Source organism: Branchiostoma belcheri, unplaced genomic scaffold (genome assembly GCF_001625305.1).
Source record: "Branchiostoma belcheri isolate BF01 breed outbred unplaced genomic scaffold, Haploidv18h27 scaffold82, whole genome shotgun sequence".
NCBI classification, from domain to species: Eukaryota; Metazoa; Chordata; class Leptocardii; order Amphioxiformes; family Branchiostomatidae; genus Branchiostoma; species Branchiostoma belcheri.
This window is the reverse complement of record NW_017804487.1, coordinates 23,345-49,544: the sequence shown is the minus strand read 5'-3', so window position 1 is coordinate 49,544 and position 26,200 is coordinate 23,345. Positions and strand designations below refer to the sequence as shown.

The following is a 26,200-nucleotide window of genomic DNA, read 5'->3' as shown; positions in this document are numbered from 1 at the left end:
CCAGCTGTGTCATTTGCATACTCATTTGCATAGTGCTAATTAGCATATCTGTGACTTGCTACATGCTGTACCCAGATCCTGACGTCACTAGCACACACGTTCTGGTGACGTCAGCTACAGGTGTTGTCCGTAATGGCCGGGTGCTCCAACGCTCGGTGCTCCTCCGAGCGGCGCTCTCTGCGCCGAGAGCTGGACCACTGGCGCAAAGACCTCATCACCTGCGTCGGTAAGACCTCTCTGAAAACCTTCCCGTACGGCACGAGAGCCTAAATATCACAATACGGCCGTGCGGGTTGCATGTTAGTGTTCGCTGTTGGTGTGTGTTTTTTTTATATATCTGCCACCGGAACACCTTGTCGTGAGGTCTGTAGCCCTTATGTCTGGCGGAGTCACCCCCGCTGGAGCAGCTCAGATCCCCACGGACATAATATTACATAAAATATTCCAAATTTTAATCAGCGTCTGTTTGTAAAAAATGATCTCTTCCACAGTGTCTTGTTGAAAATGGCTAGTTCCCGTTATAGAACAAATTTTCTGTATGCCTAAAGGGGTGAGAGGTCTTCTAGATAGCGAGCCTCAGGGCCAGGCCCAGGGGTGACCTGCTTCTGTCGGCGGAATTGTCAACTAAAGAGCACCGTGCACGTCACAGCTCATTATGCACCTGGAGACCACATCTAGCGGAAAAATAGACGTGAACGGTGAAGCAAGGACAAAAACAACAATTAATTATGTACACACCTGCCGGCAGCACAGCGGGAATTTGATAGTCACATTACTAGTGGTCAAATTTTAGGTATCAAGTCAATTTGCATAATTTATGCCTTGGTATTTGTGTTCATGTTCAGTGTAGGGGTGCCATCTGGGCACCAAAACAGCCAGCCAGCTGCAGTGATCTGCACCCATCTTGTGTACTAGTACTAGTATAGATCTGCCACTAAAATTGCATGTACAAAATATATAATGTACCCACAATGTACCTGTTGCTAAAGCATGTTCATGGGGGCCAGCATGCCCTTTTCCATAGAGCGTGATCGGCCATTTTTATTTTCTACGTAGAGCGTAGACGGACTACTCTAATTCAACGTAGAGCGTGATCGGTGCATTTTGCGTGTATTTGCCGTTTTAATTTAATTAGTGCATTGTAGCTACCCAGAATTTATCGTAAAGCGTAATGTACTACAGTACTAATGGGGAGGCTTCTTGAATTCAGCGTAATATGTAGCCGGCTCTCAAAATTTAGCGTAGAGTGTTGTCGGGAACCCCCCATGCAGGCCCTTGTTTATATTTAGCAATTAGCACCTTTGGTGCATTGATTTTTGATCCCAACAGTAGTAAGCTATGTTACACATAAGTGTATCTTCCTACTGGGACATCCTTAGACTAAAGTAAAGAGGAGGGTGTCCCACGAACTGTTTGATGGAACAAGAGGTCCAGTCTAAACTAGTCAGCAGGTGGAACAAGAATTCCACGATCTCATACCTTCACCAAATGATGTTAGCTCTTTCGGCATACGAATGATAATTTTTACTCATTGATTTTGCAAATTAGAGCTTTTTTAATTTGCATGAATCATATCAGTAGATCATATTCTCAACCCAATGACAGTTTTACAAAGAAGGATACGGTATTATAGCATTTAGTCATAAATTATGCAAATGGTGGCCTGATTCGAATATATTATGTTGAATGATATTCACCTTCACTTAACTTACAAAACTGGCAGTCCTACCTGACCGTAAAGACTACTCTACTCTACTCTATGAAATTCCTGGCAGTTATAGCAGTAAATCGCCGGATCTGCGAGGTTGTCATGCTATGTTTGGATCCCCATTGCTCGGCGATGGTTACAGATTTTCAAATAGTATTTGATTTGACTAAAAAACCTTGGGATTGTAGTGCTAAAGTTGGCGTGGTAAAGTTGGTCGGTCAACAAAGCGTTTTTGGTATAAGTCAAGTGAGTGCGGGCAAGGGTGATGCGGTTTGTCGCCTGATGACCCAAATAACTGCGTTCTATCTATGTGGAATTTCAAGGCATTAAATGCATCACCGGAGATTGCAAAAAACTTATTGCAACAACCTTTTTTTCATTTTTCATTTCAAGCATGCTGATTGGCTGATGTAAAGTTATTGTTACCTCCTTGAAAAACGGGGGTACCGGTATTCTGTATTGTTTTTGGCGTGTCTGCCTGTATATATGTTTGTGTGTGTGTGTGTCTTCGCACATTTGTAGTCAGCATAACTTCAGAATGCTGCTTTATAGATGGTGATTCACCAGGGTTTTTTCTAAACAGGGGAATAAGGGAGCTGCTCCCTCATGCAACCAGCCAGCTCCCTCATACCAATTTTCAGATTGAACCCTAAGTGGCTACTCTTATTAAAAAATCCCCCCCTAGTCACTTCGTTCCCAATGTCATGCTTGCGATCTGCTCCCTGATGCTAAATTTTTCTAGAAAAAACCCTGGTGATGATAGTTGGTATGTTGGTAGGCCGTAGGAAGACAAAGGTCAAGGTCAAATATGGGCTTCCTGGTGGCTGACCTTGGTACTGCAACAGAACTTCCGGTTTTTGTATCTTTTGTCCTGAACATGCTATGGTCTTCGATTTTTGGTGGCAGATAGTTTTTCCTGTCTGGAAGAAGTAGTGTACGTGGGTTTGATCCACCTAGCAGCTTGTTCTGGAACTGCAGGGGAGTTTCCACAAAATCTTTAAAAGTGGATCAGGTACATTGTACATTATAGGCGTTCATACGTGTAACTTTTTTTATATGTAATCTATGGCACATGGAACATTAACAGAGATAAGCATGAAAGTTCATTCAGTGTGTTGGTATACTTCATTATGACCAAAAAGGGCTAAACGTTCAGGCCAACACTAAGTGAATTGGGACTTTACCCAAATGTTCGGCCAACTCCGTCAGCCTTGTTCACGGAATGGACCCGTCTACTGCAGCTTCTGGGACGTGACGTCAGAAACATGTGATTGTTCAGTGTTGGACAGTTGGCCCGAATGTACACTGCTCTCTTTACTCCTCTGGCAGAGAAATCTGGTTCTGGGTCCAGAATTTTCACTTTGTGCAGCGAGACACTAGCCTGGGTTCGAATTCCATCCTGGTTAGTTTACGTCTGCTCCCACAGTCGCTACTGTGGGAGCGGACGTAAACTAACCTGGATGGAACCCAGGCTAGCGAGACACTTGACTGTCCTGGAGATTCTATTTGTATATGTTGAGATACTTCTGAACTGATGGAACTCGGTCATTGGTGTTTGAGAAACCGTGTTTTCAACGAGCGCTCTGTTTCACTGATGAAATTTTTTACACTGTGCCTTGTTTGTTACCCCTTGGCATCTACTTTCCTTGGATGTTTTGTCCTTTGGAGCGACTAGGATTTTTCTTAGAGTCCGAGTCGGTCTAAAGCAAGTCTTGATGCCATATTGACCAAATATTCTCCTTAGTGCTTCAGAAGTTCCCTTAATGTATGGTTTGAGGAGCTATAGCTAGGTTGTCTTAGGAGTTATCCGTACTCTCATCTGCCAAATAAACATACGGGTACGTTTATTTTTTTGGGCCCAAACATCCACACAGTACGTTCTTATTTTGCACAGTACGTTTATTAATTTTTTGAAAACCAGTAATTTTTTTCAACTTCGTGTGAAAAAAATTGACAAATCATCGACGTGAAGACGTTTATAAACGCATATTGTAGCGAGAAACTTGTCATTTTCGGGCCGGTTTTTGCAATCACCGCGTGCATAAATTCGTCTGAATGTTCTATTGTCATGGGTGGTGCTTATCAAAATACAAAATATTAAATGCTCTTTTTTTTTGTCTATTTAAATTCCTAATTGCAAATAACAGTTAAAGATTTGTGCATATATCAGTAAGGGTGCATTTTAGTACAAGAGACACAGGTTACCCGTCAATTTTGGTAATTTTCCGGGGGGTACGTTTATTCCGGGGGTATGTTTATTTGATTTTGAAGATTTGTCCGGGGGGTACGTTTATTCCGGGGGGTATGTTTATTCGGCAGATGAGAGTACTTTGTTCCATCGAGCAGAAACAATCATCACAGATCCTCAGGACAAAGTGAAAAAGAATTTAGGTCATGTGATTCAATCTTTAAAACTGTGTTTGTGGATACCCTGATTGGGCTATTGACAGCACCAAAACCAGTCAAATCAGTACAGAACCAAATTGCGCCTTGGTCGAGGATACGTCTTGACCATGAGTGAAGGTGAACATCATTACAGAACTTATTCAAATCATGCGAAGGTATGAGATCGTGGAACTCTAGTTACTATTGACACTAGGCCAGACTTGCACCAAACCTGCTTGACATTCTACTTTAACTTAGTTTAAGGGTTGCAGGTTGTGTGTCAGGACATTCATCTGTGTCAGGTAATTGTCTTCGTCAGAAGGACTATGAAATTGTCTCGCCGGAGTGTGGGGAACTGCGGATTTTGCGTTATAACTCTGGAAGGCATGATTCGACGTCCATGATTTTTGGCAGGCAGATTACAGCTGTTGAGGCCGAAGTCAAGTACAAGTTTCGGCTTCGTGGGGGGTCCGTGCGTCACGTTAGTGCACCTTTTGTGTTTGTGGCTTGTTAGCAAGATAACTCAAGTATTTGTAAAATGTTGATTATAATTCTTGGTGTGGTGCTTACTATTGTCGGGACCAAGGTTAAGTTCGTTACTGAGCTTCGTGGGGGGTTTCGTTGTGACTACAGGGGACATTTTGTTAATTTTTCTTGTGAGCAGGATAACTTTTGTATGTGTGGATGGTAGTTAATGAAATTCGATAGGCATGTTACTGTGGTGATCTCCAAGATTGAGTTCAAAGATGAGAGTCGTGGAGGTCGTTATGTCCCCGTAATAGGACCTTTTGTGTTTAAAAATCCCCCACCTACATCTGCTTGGAGACAGCCGACAGCTGGATATAGCTGGGGAAACCCATAATGGGATGGGATCAAATGACGTTACATTGAGGGATTGTACTATAACTTCAGCAGGGGGAGGATAGGTTGGACATATGTCAGGTTATTTTCTACGGCCACAGCAAGTAATTGCTATGGATGACGTCCACTGGAGACTTTAAATCTAATTACCTTAAATTTAAGGCAAGCGCGCAGTAAAAACACGAAGGGCCGAAAAATGAGATGCCTAGATTTGGAATATACTAACTGTAGAAGTACAAATGTTACGACACAAAGAACACAAGTCTTCTATTTGTCATAAAGACAAATTAACAAAACAGCAGCCAGTAGTAACCCTGTTCTGATTCTTTCCTTTATAACATCTTCTCTTATTATATTTTGTGACACTGTCGTGACACTTTCAACACAGTAAGAATTTCTTGAACTTTTTTTTTTCCAGTAACAGTCCAAAACTCAAATAACGTAGGGGGGGGGGGGGGGCTAACACGGCAAACCGTTTCAGGGTGTTCTGTACCATAAAAATAGTACAGAGATTCTTTTGTTCTTTAGACCAAATTGATTATTAAAAAGAGTGAAGAATACGCATGTTAATTTCTCTAGAACGATGTACCTCTGACGAAGACATGAGATCTCCGACCTCTAGTTTTTTATGTTTAACTGCACCAGTACCGGTTGCAGAAAACTATTTTGAGCCCTGTACAGTCTTGTCATATTTACTGCCACTCACTCTTACCATTATCTTTCTTTGCAGGTCTAGAGAGCTTTGCAGAGTTCCTAATGGGTCCTGAGAGATTCAAAGAGGTCATGCCATTCAATGGTAGGTTATATACTGACCACTGCAGTTAAACTTCACCTTCACCTTGACACATCCTGGTCTTTAGGGTTGAGGAATATTGTCGCATCAGGTACCAGTACCAGTAAGACAAAATTTTTTGATTACGCCACAGCAAGTAATTTTTATGGATGACATCAGCGTATGCATTAATTTTCGCCAGGATATGGGGGGAAAAAATTGAAATTTTGTTGCCCTCCAACAGTGGTCAACATGCCGAAAATGAAAAAAAGATGTCTGTTGCCATGCCGGAATGTGGATGGCAGATAAAATATATGAAGAGAGAAGATGTTGTTTTGTCTTTTATATGCGATTACCGGGTGATGTTCCCTCTGAATCAAAACCATTTGTACGATGATTGAAAACTTTTATTTTTATGTTTACGTACCGAAGGAAAACATACTGTTCTTGCTACATTTCCTCTTCTTCTTCTTCCTTTCCAAACACTGACCTCTGACCTGGCCAATGACCTGATTTGTTGACGTCTATTCCCAAAGTGCTGCACTTTTATAGCAGGAGGGATTTATACTTCTGTGTGACCATATATATGAATGTATTTAAGTAAGAATTAACAGAGCAGACCATATGCAAACGTAAACATGAAATGTTGTTTGTGTTGCAGGTTTTGAAGCTGTTGACTGCCCGGATTGGGAACCCTCGTCAGAGTGTAGGTTGTGCCATGCACGCAGGGAAGTTGTTACGGTATGTTGGCAGCACCATCATGGTTTTGCTATCGACATGTAGTTCCCCTTGCGGAGAATAATACAGCAAGTAATATTTCAAAAATATAAAATTCAGTAAGAGACTGAACGGTATTTCTTGAAGGGGGAGGGGTCTGGTGCACTTGAAGTCCGGTCCAAAAATTTTTGACAGATTACATCATACCTGCAGCAGCTTAAAAAACGTTGGAGAGTTGAAAATAACTGTTGTAAAATCAATGTCCAACCTGTTTTGCGGGCCGATTCTAGCAGCGTTGAATTCAATATGGCTGCCGATCGCCGTGGATTTGTATGGAGTTACGTGCTCCGAGGCCGTGTTGTGGTTAAATGCTGCAGTTGTTTAGGGTCTTATCCCCCCGGCCCGACAGGTGAGTGCGTCGGGAAGCCAGCGACACCAAAAATTCGGAGCCAGTCCGTTGCATGAGGTTCGGCACGGCAAAAGTTGAATCTGGTCTATGGAGTGCTCCACGACTCGGTATCCTGTATTATCATACATAAGGATTACTTGAGTCGTCCACGGCTAATTTTGTCCCTAATCCATTATCTACAATTACCTTGTATTGTTCTGACAGGAGTCACTGGAACATCATAAAGAGCTGATAGAGAGACAGCGCACACTAGAAGAAGCCCACACACAAGGTATAGTTACGTGATATGTATTTACATAAGTAATGAGTAATTTCCATAAATTTGCTGCATTCCATAATTAAAAAGATAATAATAGGTACATGGGTGTATGGAACACTTGTGACATATGTAATTGGTAATACCCTTAAATGAAACGTCATCTAAAGTATTGGCAGTATGTCACGCAAAAATATTGTTTTTCCTGTAATCAGAAACAAGTTTCTATTGTAGCCTGTGCCTGCTACTAGTACTTGTGCCTGCTAGCCAGGAGCCATCCAGCTGTAGCACAAAACAGCCTGTCAGAGCTGTGTCATCCAAGATACAATGCATGCACTAGACTAAAGCCTCGGTCACAACCCGCCGTACGTGCTTTTTCTCCATACGTTTTTTTTTGAGGCTACGTCTGCTACATTTTTTCTGAAACGTGGGGAAGGAGTGGCGTCTACGCACGTCACTCGCACGGTTGCACAAAGTGTAAGAGTGTGTCTGGCCGTGAGCGGTTGCGTGCATCGTACGTTGCGCAAGTGGTAAGTGAGTTGTACGTACTTACAACGTACAATCTCTGTGTGATTGCAACTTTACACGTGCTTCTTCCGCACGGCACGTACGGGGCATGCGCGTCGCTCGTACTCGCACGCACGGGTGGTGAATCCGCAGACCGCACGTAGAAAAAGTTTTACATGCACTTAAAGTTCTACGGCGTGTCTGCGTGCCCCCAAATCCGTAGGATTCCGTACGGAGGCGGTACTCACCACGCACGGATGCCCTACGTTTGCCCACGTTTTTGCACGTAGACAGCACGTACGACGGGTTGTGACCAAGGCTTAAGTATGTTCAAGTGTCAAGCTTGACTAGTGCCTTGCAAGTAACCACAGTGACCAAGATTTTTCCTGTCCTTCCAGACTTCCCGGGTTCCTATGTGCCCTTCAAGTTCAGCTCAGCTCAGGAAGCCATACGGCACCTGGCATCCCATCATGCATCAAAACAACAACAATCCTCCCAGAGTGCCTTGCAAGAAGATTCGGACAATCTAGATTCTGAGGAAGACGACCTGCCCCCCTCCCCAATGAACAATTCCTGCAACGGGAGTGGTGCAAGGAAGCTGCGAAACTCTCCATACTTCCTGAAAATTCCTAGAGTTCCATTTGGGTAAGTCCAATATCCATTTTTTTTTCTTTGGTTGGTAGTTTGTTGGTAAGATCTACATGTATGCTTCTTTCCCAACTTGCAAAATTCATCTGTTCCACTAACTAAACTAAGCTAAACATTCTGTGTGTTTTAACCATCACAGCCTCTCCTTTTCTTTTTTTTTTACTAAACCTGACTCTTTGCATCAGTTTGCATCTGCGCTTCACCTCTCTGGAACATTTGGTGTTCCTACCAACAATCATTGATAAGTAGTAAAGTACATGAAATTTGTAGGTTACTGTGACTGTATATACATTGCATATATTACAGAAACTGCATTTTAAATGAATTGGGTTTGCCGCTACAGATACAAGTGCAATTTTAGATAACATGTTATGGCATCAAGTTTGTGGTAACGTCACACTCACTTGTTAGGGACAAAACAGACAACTACACCACTTAAAACAAGGTTTTCAGCAAAATAATGTCCCCACTGTTAATCTGGTTCTCTGTCCACACCTCCACCTGTGTATAATCTTCAGTTTTCCCCCAGAACCCATGACCTAGTATCGGGGTGTCTATTCTGCTAACACTGTAGGAAATTGTCCTGTAACACAACCCCTAATGCTTCTTACATGATTGTATCTTCCCAAAAAATCCACCCTCCTTAAAAGCAGGTGATAATTGTAAGAGCAAGAGTGTTTGACCGAGAAAGGGTTTTGTGTAAGAGGTCAGATATTTTCTGCAGAAGACTTTTATAGCAACCGCGTATTAAAGAGCAACGTGGCGAAGACAAACACCGACACACAAGTGCCTGTGATGTTACCCAGACTTGGCCCTAAGGAACAAGCATCTTAAGTCAGCTCCTTCGTCTTGTTCCAGGCATCAGGGAAGGTCGAAGCACTCTCGGCAGACGTACTCACCAAGTGACCTGTCCCGAGCCCTCCACGATGTGCGGGCTGGCAAGCTCGGAACCAGGAAAGCCTCCAACGTGTACGGTGTCCCCAGGTCCACCATACGGAACTACCTTAATCGGAAGAACTGCGAAAATCTGACGGAGCCAAAGCAGGAGTCGGAGAAGATAACGGAAAGTGAGGGCCCGCCCGTAAAAGTAGGAAATCGCCTGCGCACGTTGTTAGAAAGCGTGAGTGGGAAGGCACAGGCGGTGCTGGAGAGGGAGGCAGTTCTGCGCCGTGCTCTGAACAGTCATCAGGAATCTGTGGAAGACAAGGGAAGGCACAAGCAGAGCTATGCAAACGAGATCAAGCTCCCCATCACCTCCAGCATCCTGAGGTCCCTCGCGGTGGCGAGGATGCAGGAAGTCCAGAGCAAGGAGAAGAAGGACCACCACAGAGAAACACAAGTGCCCAAGGTGCCCAAAAAAGCCATCCAGCTGAAGATCCCTAGGGTGGCCCAGCGCACGGGGCGGACTAAAGCGGAGCAGAATGAGAACGCAGAAACCACCTCGCAGCAGCTGAAGACCAAGCTCAGGACCTCCATCGTGTCCAGGGGAGGTTTCCACCAGATGGACCACCACCCGTTTGAGTCCGGTCTGTTCGGCAGAAACCTGTCCAAACCGCCCGCCGGGAACTCAGGGAACTCTCGCCACCACCACGAGGCCTCCTCGCGGGACGCCGCCAACTCCCCGCGCAGGAAACGAGGGCGCTACCGCTGCTACACGCCAGACGACTTGGAAACGGCGGTTTCTATGGTAACGATGGGCCTGATGAGCATCAGCCGTGCCCAGCAGCTGTACAGGATTCCACACAGCACGCTGGAGTACAAGGTCAAAGAGAGGAGGTCCGAGTTGAAAGAAGCCGCCGAAAGGAACCGTCTCTTCTACTACCCTGCCTACATGCACGGAGCTAGCGGTGGCAGTGCGAGCCCGTACCCTTCTCCGTTTTTCCAATGGGCTTGGCCACGGAGCCAGTATTATGTGCAGGACCATGCTAGTAACAGTCATGATGTGAAGGAAGGTAGTGGAGGCCATGATGAAGATGACTGTGTAATAGTGGAGGAGTTTCACCCTTCTGGGCAAGCTTCTTCCTCCATGTGATTAATCTGTACCCCTGCTACAGTGCCTCAGTTCAACCTTTCCCAGATAAATGCCTTAGGATAGTCTCCACAGAGGTTTATTCCATACATAGAACTGTTGGTCTAGTTGACTGTTATTTAAATAAAAACTGTCTGCCTTTTGTGAGTGATAGAGGTCAGCCATTTGGAGTCAGGCATTATCAACAGCACAACTCACTCACTATTGTGGCTTAGATGATACTTCTAAGGGGTATAGTAAAAGTCATGTGGGATAAACTACTAATTACTATTCCAATGTGTACAAGAATTGTCATATCAAGAGAAAGAGAACTAGAAATTTCTAGTGAAGTGCTGTTTGTTATAAACATCAGCTTTTCAGTGACTTTTTCCTTTCCCTGTAGATTAAGATGATTTGGGGTTTATTTGGCAGACATTGTGAAGGCAATCAAATATGAATTACAGAAGGCACAAATGTTCATGATTACTAGTAAATGTAACATGTACACAGAATATATAATAGCTTAGGAAAGTTGCATGCTATACTACGACAATTAGAAACTTATTCATATATTTGCTTAATTTAAAGTATAAATTGTGAGATATATATTAGGAGAGAGCATCATTATAATTGTTTGGTGGTAAAATTATTTGATGATTGTTGAAAGTGTCCAGGGGTAGGTCATTCCTTGATGATTTTTGTTGCACATTAATTTAGTGATGGGTAACGTATGTTAGGTAAAATAAGTTCTTTGTGCCTGTGCAATATTCACAAGGTCCCATTTGAAATGTTTAAAGACTTTATTAATTCTTAGAATGAATATTGTTGTTAGAATGTATTTAGTGTTCTGTAAAGCCCTTTATTCTATTACAAGTATGAAATTTGAGAGATCAAAGAGAGTTTGCGAAGTGGTGTAATTAATTCCTTTATACATTTCATACTTTACATGTAGACGTCAATTGTTAATGCTGGGTTAGCTGCAATTGTAAGATGTAAGTACTTCTACTGTAAGTGTAAGTGCAAGTGTAAAAAAAAACAATTAGAGGCCTTGAACTGAAGCATATCAAGAATGTTTCTAGATGGCAACGTACATGTAGTACTATGTTGTAAGTGAAATGGAAGATGATTCGGTGCATGTTATCTCAACAAGCACTTAGACTTACTGAGCATCCAGCAAGTAACATTCCCATGGAATTATATCAGTCTAAACTGCTTTAAATTACAGGTTGTATAAGACTACCTGTCAGGAACACCCTAATGAATAATAATACTATACATGTATCAGGACCTAGAAGTTTAAATTGTAACAGTTGAATTTATTAGCTCAGTGTAAGCCATCTACTCAGCTACAGGTTGACTGTAGATTTGGCAAAGACGGCCTTGTTCTCAGCTGCCACACCACATACTAAATCTAACGTCATTCCAACCCCTTTTATTTGCAGTTGAATTGCTCCATGGTCCTTAGTTGATCCACCATTGCTAAGGAACCTCTTTTCGCACAACAGTTTGTTGAAATTTCACATGACTTTGACGTATGGAGATGAAATCAGACCAAGCAAGTTGTATTGTAGAATCAACATCACACGTTGTATGGCATGATTTTGTACAATTTGGGCACATGCATCTGCATCTCATTCTCAGCCCTCGAATGTTGATAATTTTATATTATGACAAAAATTGAATCTTTGCTCTTTCATATACACAAGATTTTCTGCTGGTTTGAAATCTTTCGATGAAAATTAATGATTGAAAACCCAGATAGGCCATTACAGGGGTATTTTTTTTCAATTTAATAGGAATAACAAATGGAAGTTAATTTTTTTGTAGATAAAACTGAAAAGATACTGGTACAACATTGTATGTGTTGTATATTCCATTGACAAGCTTTCTTAGGAGAATTGTGGACCCCAGAGTCATAGAACAAGTAGCCTCTTGTCTTGAGTTAAATAAAACTTGCTGGAACTCTAAATGTGGTGTGGCGGCAGCCATTGTACACTATTGTATTATTGTGTAGTAAAAGGAAATGAATGGGGGCTTGTTGCACCAATATGGATATTGATTATGTAATAATTATTATTACAATGTACATGTCGGTATCATCCTTTATGTTTTCTGTGAACAAATCATCAGAGATGATTTTAAAGAAGTAATAATTATCAAAATATACATGTTAAAGTATATACTTTATTTAAACCTGAGGTGATGGTGTTGTGCACAAAGTATAGTTTGCAGTTATTGTTCAGTACTGTTAAGTAATATACATTTGTACCTCCTTTATTGTTATATCTGTGTATTGTGATGTATAAGTCAGTCATGTTATAGTTTTCATATGTAGTGAATGGATCAGGTGGAAGTGTTGTCTTGTGATGAAATGTAAACTGTACAAGCTTTAGAGGTGATGTCTTAACCAGAGCTGCATGACTTTATATGCAGGAAACAATAACGTGCTGTTGTAGCACGTCGGCAGAATGTACTGCACCTGCGCGAAACCTGTAATGTGTTGAGCACTGCATTTTGTCTGAGGAACGTCTCATATAAGGTAGTATTCTGGCATATAAGGTTAACACCCCCTCTGTAGTTTCTAAATGTTATGTCAGAAAAAATATTGTTTGCAACAGTCAAAATTCTATTGCAATGTTGACCAAAAATCCAACGAAAACCATGAAAAATGGGGGGTTCGCGCAGGTGCAGTATGGTCTGCCGACGTGTTTGGCATTGTTGTTATTGGTTTTCAGGACAGAAATGTCAAGTCCAGGCCCTACATTTAATGCAAAAATTGTCATAATTTGATATCTATTTAAAAGTGTACTAACATTCACTGAAGATAATGTCGGTTGAATTGTTCTACCAAAGTGCATAATCATGTGATAATTATACAGATTTGTTTGTTATTGAACAGAAATAGTAGCAAATCTGTGAGGATATGTAACATTCCATGCCCTGGATTGTAAATGTACCTTGCCCACTACTTTGACCTATACTCATGCCCTTTACATATCTACATTCTGTTGATTCAACTTTCAAGAGTTTAGTGCATTCATTCCTGTACATCCAGATCGAAAGAAATTTGAGCAGAATTAGGTTAATCTTGTGAACAGCACTCAAAAGAAACCAATTATTGTAAGCTCTGCCAGACTGCCACTATTAAAAGACTTATAGAAAAAGTGCCTGTAGAATTTTGAAGAAAAAAAAATTGTAAAGCAAATTAAGCCAGTAAGGCCACACCAATATAATTTGTTGGTTCTCGGATTTTTTCAGAAAAAATATTAAGCGACATGGCGAAAAAAAAAAAAAACTGGTCCAGGCATCCTCTTAAAGCCCCAAATGCTATGATAGGAGCCATGAAGTCAACACAAAGGGCTAGACCTATATCTAAATAATGAATTTTGAACTCTTAATCAAACCACTGCATTGATAGATGGATCAACAGTAAAAAGTAGGAAGAAAAGGACTTTCCTGAAGTGTTGGGGACAAAATATGAGCATTTTTGAGTTGATTCAGAAGCAGAATCTTTTTTTTTTTTGCAAATCAGAAAAAATGAAGAGGCAATCCGAGAACCAAGAAATTGAATTGGTATGGCCTTAATAGCTATCATCAACACTTCCCTAAATTTGACTCGAATAGATTTTGGGATCTGCAGCTCTGTGTTCTTATGGTTATGTAAGATTTATCTCAGACCATTCTACATGTATACTTGTTTGGATCTTAAATGCTCCATTCCCTTCTTGCATCAACCTGCATACATTTACACCTTGGTTGTAGCCTCTTGACATACATTGTACATGTATGATTGTTGTGTTCAGCTGCTTGAAAGTGTTTACACCTGTAGGTCACCAAGACTATTTTAGTTGTTAAATAAAGTAAACATACTATCATCAAAGAGGTGGTTGGTTATACAAAAGGGTCTAAAAAGTAAAGACTTGGAACTGAACACTACTAACTAAACAGTGTCCTCTACAGTGGGTAACTTGACAGGTACGAAAAACAGTTGGCATTTTTTGTGTTTCCCTATATTTTCTTGGTGGTTTAAATATGAAGCTGGCCTTCAGTATCAATGGTCACAAAGATTGAATAAATGACAAGCAGAGTTAATGGCCCCGGTTTTGTTTTTATGTGGAGGTTTTACTTTGATATTGTGTTGACAAGAACAATTGAACTTTACAAGACTGACCTTCCTACATGTCCTTCCTATGGGCAAAGTTTTTATTGTAATAATAAGTGAAAATTCATACAATAAGAAATGAGTTTTGGAACACTCACACATAAATAAGAAGATTTCATACGTCCATGAAATATTTTTCCCACTGGGACCCGCTGCCAACAGACTTCTGGCCAACTTTCTATTAGATGCTGGCCAGCTTCTTGGACCTACATGTATTAACTTTCTGTGTCTGTGACTTTTAATGGTCTGTGGTTAGGGAATTTTCCCCACCCACACGGCGCTGTAACGAAACAAACTCAAAAGTAAACATCCAAAACAATACCTCCATACACCGTCTGAGGTAATTATTGAGACTAATTGCGTCCGTGTTATCAATTTTCAACATGATGAAAACAGCCAGTGTGACGTAGGATATACAGCCAAGAAAATCGCAGAAGGCATTCAGTCATACATTTGTAATGTCATTTGTAATAGAGCAACAACAACAAAAAATGGATATGTTTTATGAAGTTACAGAAACAAAACATGAGAACTGGTAATATCAACAGCAAACTGATTCTCCCAGCTGGGATAGTACCAACACTTACAAGACACACTTTCGGGGTTTTCTCAAATACAGTCAAACCTGAAAAGATGACCACCCCTTCAAGCAGGCATATAGTGACCGGTTTTTCTCGGTCCCAAGAGTTCTTCCCCTTGACACAAGCATTGAGCAACCTGTCCAAGGTGACCACCTGGCCAACGTGACCGCCCTGAGTTGGGTCCGCTCAAGGCCCGATACCTGTACGTGGTGACCACATCATTTTCTATCATGTTGATTATTGATGATAACTAATGAGAAATCATGGAGAAACAAGCCAGTTTGCCTTGACTGCCGAATGATTTTTAGGTTCAACGTAAATTGTTCCATGTGCCACCCTCCCTACAACATGCATTCACCACAGAACTGAAGATGCTTACAGCATTTGATACTAAAACATCTCGACTTGGAAACCATTTATGTCTCAGTCATGTTGTGAAGTGACTCTCTTCAAGGAGACCACCTGTCCAAGGTGACCACTTTTCTTTGGTCCCCTGGGTGGCCGGCTTGAACAGGTTTGACTGTAGTTAGGGGTTAGGCAACAGGGAAATGACGTGACAGAATGTGATTAGCATGCATGACAAATGTGATATTATAACACTACATACATGTACATGTATTAGGTAAGTTAGGCAACAAACATTTACAAGTGATCAATTCATTTGTTCCTTATACATCCTGTAACAGCTACTGAGCTTGCAAGCTTTTTATTTTTCTTTTGCATACCAGGCTAGTTGCTAAAGCATCTTTTGCATTGTTTATGTCATTTCTCCATTGCAAGAAGTGCCCTTGATACACATGTTCATCTATATAGTATACCATGTATAGCAACATCTGTCCATACTTGTAGCTTATTTTGTGGATTTTGCCATCCGTACCAATTTCGTACTGTTTTCGTACTGGAATAAGTCAACACTTTATTTAATTTGTTATTGTGTATACATGATCGATGAGGTAGGTTCACAATTTTTGCAACCTCATCTATAACTCAGATTTGAGGGGGTAGCTATAAACTCAATTTAAAGTTGGTATTTGTCAAATCTCATTGTGATCATTTCTTTGCCCCTGACACCCTTTTTCAAATGAGTAACTGTACATTAGGTGAGAGAGGGAAAAGCATGGGCACTCCATCTGCACAAGAGGTGCGAGTCCAATTACCCAGGCCTTACAGTTTAGCTAGGGAGGGATTTTTCACCAAACATTTTGAGCATGGCTTCCGTAATTTCATGACAAACAACTGAAATCACAGCCCCAGCGCCTTCCTTTCACGTTACCTTTACTTGCTGATTTTTCCAAAAAAAGGCCACAAAATTTCGCAATGATTCAAGTTTTGAAAGACATTGACAGAAGGCTGTGTGATTTTGTAAAATGTAATTTTAGTCCTGTCCTTTGTGTGTGAGGCGATGGCCATTTTGAATGCCCCTGATGTGTTTAATTAATTTCCATGTATGATAAGGCACTGTATTATTAATTAGTGTGTGTACAAGTGGATACAATCCATATTAGCAATGGAGGAAGATAACATAACAAAGTTTTGTGCCTTATTTAGTAACTTATTTAGTGTCACTGTCAGAGTAAGTCATTGGGAACTCTTACTCACTTGTGAATTTTCAGACTATAGTCTATTATTATAGTGTACATGTATTATCGTATCTTTACATCTTGCCTTCCTTGCCTTGTCTGACAATGTGATCACGATGTGCTATCCACACTGCACAACAATTCCTTTTTCATCTTCCTACAGTCATGATGCCCAGGAGAAGGTATCTCACAGACACATCAATGAAGTGATGGATCCCACGGCTGGACACCTCAGTATACCTGCTACAACAATGAAGACTTCATCGACTGCCTCTGCTCAGCACTGCAATGGAACTGACCCTCAGCTTAAACCAGAAAAGTCTCATTCAGTCTGTGACAGTTCCCTGCACCAAGCCTTAGGTAACTGTCCATCATCAAACAGAAATGTCTCACCTAATGTATTACATCAAAGCCTTACGAGACCAAATAGCTCAAGCCCTGTACCCACAGAAGTACACAACCTTAACAGCAACACTTATAATGATACAAGGTGCCTGGATGAAGATTTCCTCTTGTGGGTTATTTATTCGAAGGGAAGAAAAGGTAGACATTTATTCAGCTTGGAGGATTTGGAGATGAACTGTAGTGATACTGAGATTGTCAGTAGTGTTACAGTAACTGATGTTGTCAGTCAAGCTAAGGCAGCTGTTCCTCCTGCAAGCGCAGCCAGGGATACAACGGTCCGCAAACCACCTACCTCAGCCGATGACAAGGTGCAAGAAACACACACATCAACCACTTGCCAACTTACAAGCAATCTCAAAACATGCCAAAACAATAGTTCTCTTCAAGACATGATTTCAGGTGAGCCAAGCAGTGACAAGCTTGAAAAGGAGTGCAAGGTAGAGGCTGGTCAAGTTGGTGCCAAAAATGACCCAATAGGAAACATACATGAAGGTAAAAGCATTAATTACAGCGATGTGGATTTTGATGAGAACAAAGGTTGTGATCTCCATGCTTCATACCTGTTCAAACCGGTCAGCCTATCATCTGGCCTCTTGCCATCTGACAAGTCACAAAACGACACAGACAGTGACGCATCAAGCTTCTGCAGCATCTCTCCTCCCAGCCTCAGCCCTGTCACTGATTACGACACTTGTTCAGACAGGGACCTGTCCCAGTCATCAGTTTACTCTTTAGAAGAGAATGAGGATGAGAGTGAAGATCCGCCCCCTCCTATTCTATTTCCCATGCCCACGATGTCTTGGTCGATCACGTTCTGCCCAGCCTTGAAAAAGGAACCCCAAAGCAGCATGTCTGAAGACCAAGATGGCTGCGAGGTATTGTACCCCACTGATGCAGAAAATGCCAGCATGGGCACAGATTCAGGTTCTCAGTCATGTTCCAGCGGTGATAGCATTTGCAGCAATGAGAATTCCACAAACTTCATCTGCCCACCCATAGACAGCAGCTCTGGTGTTGGTGAGGTTGATGATGCTCACAGTGATAATGTACCACAGACAAGTAAGGCTTTGTCCAGTAGCCTGTGTAAAGATCTATCAACTAATGATCAACAAGCTTTATCCTGTATCGATACAGATGTTGAAGTTGCAGGTAACTCAGAAAACACAAAGAAACAGACATTTCCCAAGGAAGGTTTGGTAACTGAACATGGTCCTCGACATGCCCTCAAAGTTTCATACCTTCACTGCCTTCCACACAGGCCTCTCACAATGTTACAGAAGGGAAAATGTGTGGATGATGAACACAGGCATGTAGGGAAGGGCCACTATCTTCTCAACAGGTCCACAGCAAGGAAAGCTTCAGTTAGTGATCTCCAGCAAAAGGCTAGGATTTTCCCCTGTCATGTTCGATTAAGGAAGCTGAGTAGCAGACAGATTCCCCAGTATGGCACTCAGCCTCAGAGAACGGCACCAGTGCTTCTGGGCAGACGTGGAAGGCCGAGGAAGTGGATGTGGGTGAAAGGAAAGTCAGGGAAGTTGGTTCGAGTCCTGATTCCAAAGAAAGAATTGGCACCATCCGGTGTAGGGGACATCGAAGTGTTGAGAAAGTTACGGCCCTCCGCTCAGAGAGAGGTGAGAGAGGCTCAGTTAAAAACTGACCAGGTCCGAGCTCCTTCCAAGAAAGATGACAACAATGCCACACGCACAGCCCTCAGGCCCCTACCAGTGAGACTAGCCAAAATCAATGACAAGAAATCTGAAAACACACCAAGGAAGCAGTATAACTACAAAGAGAGCCAGCAGTCTATGCAGCCTGAAACAAGCGATAAAGCAAAGCCAGTGCCAGGTGCTTTTCCTATTGTGAAGCAAAGGCATGCATCAGTTGAGGAAGATGAAGTTGATTTCAAATGGACTGTGGCCGCTTGCAAGAAGGTACAAAGTACAGATCTCCCATGCACTTGCACCGTAACTACTCCCCTTGGCAAAAGCTATGAAGTGGGAAACTGTGTGCCTTCAGAGAAGGACACTGCAGGTCTTGCTTCATTGTCTGCAGGACCAAAGCTTGTCAGAAAAAAGGGGAACGGTCAGAAAGAAAAAGTGAAGCAAAACAATGAAATGGCGCTAGGGATACGCACATTGCCACACAGGAGAGCTCGTACTAAAGTGCTAAAGGCTTTCCACGCAGTCATCTTGAAAAAGTACCAGAAGCCTGAGAGCTTCATGCCCGCTGCTATCAGGAAACTCCGGCAGCTGCCATCGAGAAACAAACGCCTGCGGGAGAGCACCAAGAGTATGCCCTCTCTGAGGAAAACAAGCAGGAAGCATTTGCTGAAGACTTTACAGAAAACAGCAGATTGTGAGATGTCAGAGAAATATTGCCCCAAAAGGGAGTTAAGAATCGTTTCACATGGCTTCAGTGACAGTGTAAAGGAAAGAACTGTTGATGATGGTAGCAAAGTTGCCCTTAATATCAAACACAGCACAGATGTGCACCATGATTGTGTTGATGTTGAGGAACAGATGCAAGTAGAACAGTGCTCTGTGGTGCTGCAGCCCATCTCTCCACCTACAGTTAAGTCAATCATTGCTGATGCCTCAGGAACCCAAACTCAGCTTGAAGACTTTTCATCCGCTAAATCTGAGGAGAACATGGAAACAAGAGACGTGCCAGTTGTGAAGCAGGAACGTGAAGATCCACTCGATCACGATGGGCCTGGAATGATCAAAATTGATGCAGAGGTCTGTGAGAAACGACGGCTGAGAGTTCTGCCTGAGAGAGTGGCAAGACTGCGAGAGGAAGAGAGGAGACGGGAAGCTAAAAACACTGTCACCTTCACTACAGCATGGCCAAGTCACGAGAAACAGACAAGATGCCTGGATGATTCTCCATTCGATAAGAATGCAGGCACAAAGGATATGGAAAACCCTCCTCTTTCAATTAAAACAGCAGATAATTCTGTAGTTCTGAATTCCAAGATTGATTCTAAATCTAACCCCAAACACAACAAATACCTTATAAATGATGGGATCTCTGGCAGAACAGTGCATAACAATGCACAAGAGGAGACAAGAATACAAGACATTACTTGTAAGACAGAGGGTGAAGATATTGATGACGAAAGAAAGTTGCGAAGCTTGCCTTCTAGAATGGTAGCACAACCAAACAATGCTTGGGGAGTGAAGAAGGCAAGGGGAAGACTTCGGAAACATTTGCTATTGCCATCAGATTGTGAACCCCTGGCAAAGAAACATCAAGGTAGACCAGGAAAGCATGTCCTCCCTGAGTCCCTTGATAGTACCATGTACACCACAAGGCATACAAAACATGGTGTGGAGACAGTGTCAGAAGTCAAAAGAAGGCCCATCTGTGTAGATCAAGCGACCAAGTCAGATGATTGCAGCAGGGAAAGAGTGAATAGCAGCCCGTCCAGTTTGGTACATGGCAGCCTTACAAATGGGGTTACCTTTGACAGACAACTTGATATGGCCAATGTTGCTTCAAGTCCAAACCAAGAAGGGAACAGCAGCACAGAAACTGATACCACAAGCATGGAAGCAGCAGCAGCCACGTGTGACTTCATGGTGAAGAGGAAATTGGCCCAGAAGACTGATCTAAGATGTGAGTGCATGTCCCTGAACACCAGTCTTACACTCCAGTACCAAGATGCCATCATCAGCAAGGGCTGGGTGAAGACATCAGAGAAGCCAGGAAGGAGAGACACCAGCCTTATACAGAGTCTGTTCACTCAGCCAGTGACCTATAACACCATCATGACATTAGTGGGGAGTAGTAACAGTAGGATGTTCCAGAGCCAGGAGCAAGTGGCCTTAACTCAGGTAGTAACGGCACCCAAGGGTAAAAAGGGCATGCACATTCAGCAAAATGGCACCAAAGGTTTAAAGACAAAGAAGAAAAGATTTGAAGAAGTTTCAGTGACCACCAACAGGAAGGATCTCATTGATGATGTGCCAATCTCACCTAGCAAGCCTATTACGATGCCGATTTCTTCACAAAGAGCAGCAAAACATCAGACAACTCCAAGAACAAAAATACACAGGCAGGCTGACAGACTCAGAAAGACTCTACGGAAATTTGCATCCGTGACTCCAGCAAAGAACCGCATCATTCCTCATGAAGATGTGGGTAGAAGGAAGTGCAAGGCTGCTAAGAAGCTGTTTATTGAACCAAGGAATCCTTCCATCCTGTGGTGCCACCATCCAAGCAGTGACTCCAAGACAAAAGGACCAAATGCAAAAAACAGCCCAAAGGCAGGAATCATCTCAGGGGCAAAACACAGCTCTAAGCCTCCATCCACTAACACTACTTCAACTGTCCAACCACCGGCAAAGGGTAGAATAGAAAACGTGTCAGACTCATCCTCCACTACCCTTTCAAAACCTGCCAGCTCTGGTGATGGCTTGTGCGGAGAAAGGGACACTTTAACAGGGCCTCCTGAAGATGGGAAGAAGTCACAGGGAAAGAAAACATCAAAGAAACACAGCAACTTCTCGCCATCCACATCAAAAGGCTCCACTCTAAGCAAAGTCAAGCCTAAAGTGGCATCCAGCAGCAGGAAACATGAAGTAGATCCAATCACTGCTATTGACCAATCAGATCACAGGGATGAGATTGCATCAAACACTGCGCAGGCTTCAAGGTCATCTGCAAGAATACAGCAGAAGCAGTTGTTGGGATTCTCCATTTGTCCCTGCTGTGCCTTAGTGGAAGCTGAGCACTTTGAACGGTTCAAGAAAAGGGTAAAAACCTCCAAGTCTGAGGAAAAGCATCAAACAGAGAAAGTCTCCTTACCAGCCAAGCAGCTTGTAAAGAAAGAAGGAAATAATACCAAGAAAGCTACTGGATCAGCTAGTCAGTCAGGCAAGCCGTTCAAACCCAAGAATAAGCCTGCTGCAAAAGGAAGGATACGGAAGTCTAAAGATGACAGGAATCCACAAGATTTGGGTTCGCCCAGTAGCTGTATTGTCAATAGCAGCTCTGACACTCCACCAGTAACTTGCTCTAGCAGTGAAGCTGTTTCTGAGAATGTTCCAGAAGATTTATCTTCCTCAGTTCCACAGTTAGTAAGGTCTAGTTCAGTCCCACCCATCTCCTCAACACAGTGGGGGAATCTAACGCATGGTGATCAAATCTTAAAGGAAGGCCCAGGTGCAAAAGACCAAGTGGCATCCCCAGAAGTGAGTGCTGAAGTACAAAATGGGGAAATGTTTTCAGACTGTGAAAATGTTGTTTCTTGTGAGGAAGATAATTATTGTCTTGATGAAGAGGGGTTTGCAGGGCCTCTTGATCTGAGAGTATCATGGAAGAAATATGAGCCTGTTTAAAGATACAGACTGCTTAAAGTTGCAGTCACTTCACCTTATGCTTTTCAGATTAGACATTTGCATTATGATATACAATAATCATGTACATGACTGACAGTGTAACACACACACATTGCTTTTCTTTTTGTCTGGCACAAAAAGAATTGTTCATTTAAACCTAGACCTGATTGATAGGATTGAATTTGAATGACAATACGTCTTTCAATTTCAGTAATTTTTCCTTATCAAATATGATTACCGTTTTCAGTCAAAATTTTTTGCAGTATTGTTCATTGCTTTGTCCAAGTACACAGATGGTTGCCAGATTTACCCAAATTGCACTAATCATCTCTAAACCAAATCTTTTTGAATTACTTGTCCAAAACGTATTGAAAATTGACAGAAAGCCTTGGGAAAAGGTTGATAGCTTTTTTATGCCACATGGGGATTCAATGTGGATTATAATTTGAACACCATATGAAGTCGAATTAACATACAATGTAGCCATTTGATCTAGTCTGTAGTAACCGTTGAAAAGGCATTTTCATTATACTAGTAACCATCATAGCAATGACAGGTTGAAACGTTTATGAAATAGTCTGTAAAATAATTAAATTTTGGTCACTACTGTATTATTCCTTTTGGAACATGATTGTTATGGAAAGGATGTAATACAGTTCTGCAATGGGACTTAAGATGGAAGGTCATCTTACTCAGGACCCTCTTGATTTCTCAGGGCCACATACATGTACATGTATGTAGCTGTGTAACAGTTGTTGTATATATGTACATGTATGTACATGTATGTAGCTGTGTACATACATGCACATGTATGTAGCTGTGTAACAGTAACTGTTGTATATATGTACATGTATGTACTAGCTGTGTACATACATGTACATGTATGTAGCTACAATGTATGTAACAGTTGTTGTATAACCTTGATGACTTTTATTGTTGTTTATTTGTCAGGGATTAAAATGTTCAATGGAGGATAATATGCTACATGTAGTTTAAAGATGGTTGTAAATGCCTGCATAATTTTTGATTACGGTACTAAATTATCATTAATTTTATATGCTGAAGTTGTACAATGGACAATTACATTTGTACCTTCGTCCAAACCTAATTTTTTATCTCTTTTAAGAGATCTACAATTATTGTCTTGTACTACTAAGTTGTAGATCTGAATTATTGTAGTCAGAGATGTGGGTTGTCATGAATATTTCTCAATGTGTTTCCTTGTAAGTTTGCTTATTTGTGCTATATTTTGTACTACATGTACAACATGACTGTAACATTATAGTACTTTAGACTGTAGATGATGAGATATGGTGGCAGTTTATGATTAGGACTCTAAATACTGAATGCATTATGCACCTTAGTGCAGGTAAAATTGGAGCTGTGCAGGTATTTCTGACGTCTACCTGCACCTAACCTGCACTGGTCCATGTACCGAGTTTATATACAAATGTAGGTTTATGCAGACTTTCAATACACATACTTTTATTTGCTTCATTCACTGTTAGGCCATGTTGATTTGATTATATGGGTGACATCCTCTGCGAACCACAAAACTGATGCAATCCTGCACATAAAAAGAAAGTTTGGCAAAAAAAAGTTGCATTTGTTTTAAATTTGTAGGTGGTCATGAAGGTTGAACATTAATAACTACACACACAGAGTAATATTTTATTGGCATGGTGAATAATAGACTGTTCATTTTCATTCCTTCACATTTTCTTCATGTCCTTTGGAATGGATTTTGCCATTCCGCAACATAAATATCATTTTCCAATATTTATGGCTTCACCAAACCACGAAGTGGTGAAACATTGTTTTCTCTCATCTCTCTCCTCCTGCCATTTTGTTAAATGGATTCAATTCCATCATTTTTGGGCCAATTGACATCCATTTGTGTGGGAGGGGGATAGGTCCATTTTTGGTACGGGGGATGTGGTGAAGCCATTTGCTGCATTTGCTCCCGAGCAAATGTCAGCCTTTCTAGTTTTTTTTTCACTTTACGGCATATATTTTCCTCATTTTGCAGCTACTTTATACGATACAGTATGTTCGAAAACTTTTTTTTAAACGGATGAAAATTCATGCGCACATGGATGTCATCCATATAATCAAATCATCATGGCCTTACCACATATTAAGTATAAAGAAATAATGGCAATTATCCATACTTCTCAAAGTCTGAGTGGTGCAGGTAATTTTTAATGTTACCTGCACCAGTGCAGTGTGCAGAAAAAAGTATTTATGTGAGCCCTGATCATACTGTTAATTAGGCAAAACTTGTTTTTGTGTAACGTTTGTGTAAATTGTCTCATTACTCATATTGACAGCTTCTCTTGATCATTACTTACACTCTTGTAATATTTGGCTACATTTTATTGTATTAATATCTAAGGTACCTCATACATTTATGATTCAGCCCTTCTATGCACTGTCCATAGTCTGAAGAAAAGTAGATGGACCAATTTTTGAAGACACACACATTTTTGGCCAATATCTCAGTAGTTTACAGTCCATTTTATACCTACTAACATTTGTACATTGTATACGAGCTTAATGTGACTGTTTTATGATGAAACTGAACAGCATGGTCATGCATGTACTGTAGTGAATATTAAGTTTAATTCAATCTTCATTAGCTTTATTTTATAGTTTTGACATAAATTTGAAAAGTATGTAATGGATTTGTATTAGCTGTTGTTGCACGTAGAGTATTATTATTATTATAATACTACATGTATTTGTATGTGTGTTACATTCATGCTACATTAAAGCTTCAAGCACAAAGTCTATAGGCAGGAGTGTATCATAGAAACAGCTACTGTTTTGAAGCTAGTGATGATTTACTTGCTTTTTTAGTGATGGATATTGGTGGAAACCATGTACCAAATTGAAAGTCACATCAAAATATCTTAAGAGTAGTGCCAATTTGATTTCATGCTTATTAGATGTTTGTAATGAGTGATTTTGTGGAATAAAAATAGACATTTTGTGATCATGAAGGACTCCATGCTTCCACTGTTCTCTGCATAATAGTTTGTGTTTTTTATTGTTCAAATAATGCAACACCAATTGATGGTTTTGCAATTTTTCATAAAAAATATGAACTGTAATATGAAGCAATTGGGCGAGAAAAAATCCAGGCCTAGCCATTGTTTTACATGTAGTTTTATAATAAGATACACAACAATTTTGCAATGTACACGTGTTTGGTATATCCAGAAAAGGTCTAAAGTATGATTTGCCTCACGACAATTAAAAAAAACAACTAGAGTTCAACGATCTCATACCTTCGCCAAATGATGTTAATCTTTATGACTGACAAAGTAAAGATTACTCCTCCTGATTATGCAAATAGGATTCTTATTTGCATGAATTATTTCAGTTGATCATATTCTCCACGAAAAGACAGCCTCATCTTAACAAAGAAAGCCATTCTATCATTTCCTCATAAATTATGCAAATGAGGACCTTATTTGACTAAGTTATGTTTAATGATGTTCACCTTTACTTAACTTTCAAATACCCCAAGTATGAAATTCCAGGCAGTTACCATTATGGAATTATAACATTTTCTCATTAATTATGCAAATTAAGTGTTAATTTATATAATCAATATCTGCCTGTGTTTCTCTTGTTCTCAATTACATATATCACAAGCTTAAATAGTCCTATAATGTAATGCAGCTGATTTATAGAATTTCCTCATAAATTATGCAGATTACATCCAGTTCAGCTGCAGTACCACAGCAAGCCGCTAGGGGGCCCAAAATCTAATCATTTTGAGGTCTCATCAAGACCTACCCACATACCAAGTATGAAGACAATCCATTTAAGCCTTCTCGAGTTATCATGTCCA

General features: G+C 41.2%; 1 protein-coding gene across 2 annotated transcripts; it reads left to right on the top strand.

Annotated features, from left to right (window-relative positions):
- Positions 1-34: 34 nt before the first annotated feature.
- On the top strand, positions 35-23,137 carry LOC109486726 (ligand-dependent nuclear receptor corepressor-like protein). Of its 2 annotated transcripts, none has more exons than XM_019790613.1 (6): positions 35-226; positions 5,685-5,750; positions 6,388-6,467; positions 7,057-7,123; positions 8,014-8,260; positions 16,758-23,137. In XM_019790613.1, exons 1-6 carry the CDS (start codon positions 133-135, stop codon positions 22,339-22,341), a joined length of 6,138 nt encoding a protein of 2,045 aa, XP_019646172.1. In that variant the 5' UTR covers positions 35-132; the 3' UTR covers positions 22,342-23,137. The 2 variants fall into 2 exon arrangements, with proteins under 2 accessions (XP_019646172.1, XP_019646173.1); XM_019790614.1 differs by lacking the exon at positions 16,758-23,137 and adding an exon at positions 9,122-12,756 and having other exon boundaries at positions 38-226.
- The last annotated feature ends 3,063 nt before the right edge of the window (positions 23,138-26,200 follow it).

Bases quoted from the DNA above. Each gene is read 5' to 3' on its own strand.
- LOC109486726 (XM_019790613.1), top strand. From the start codon at position 133: ATGGCCGGGTGCTCCAACGCTCGGTGCTCCTCCGAGCGGCGCTCTCTG. The intron at 5,751-6,387 runs GTAGGTTATATA...TTTGTGTTGCAG, and splicing joins AGAGGTCATGCCATTCAATG to GTTTTGAAGCTGTTGACTGC. The intron at 7,124-8,013 runs GTATAGTTACGT...CTGTCCTTCCAG, and splicing joins AGAAGAAGCCCACACACAAG to ACTTCCCGGGTTCCTATGTG.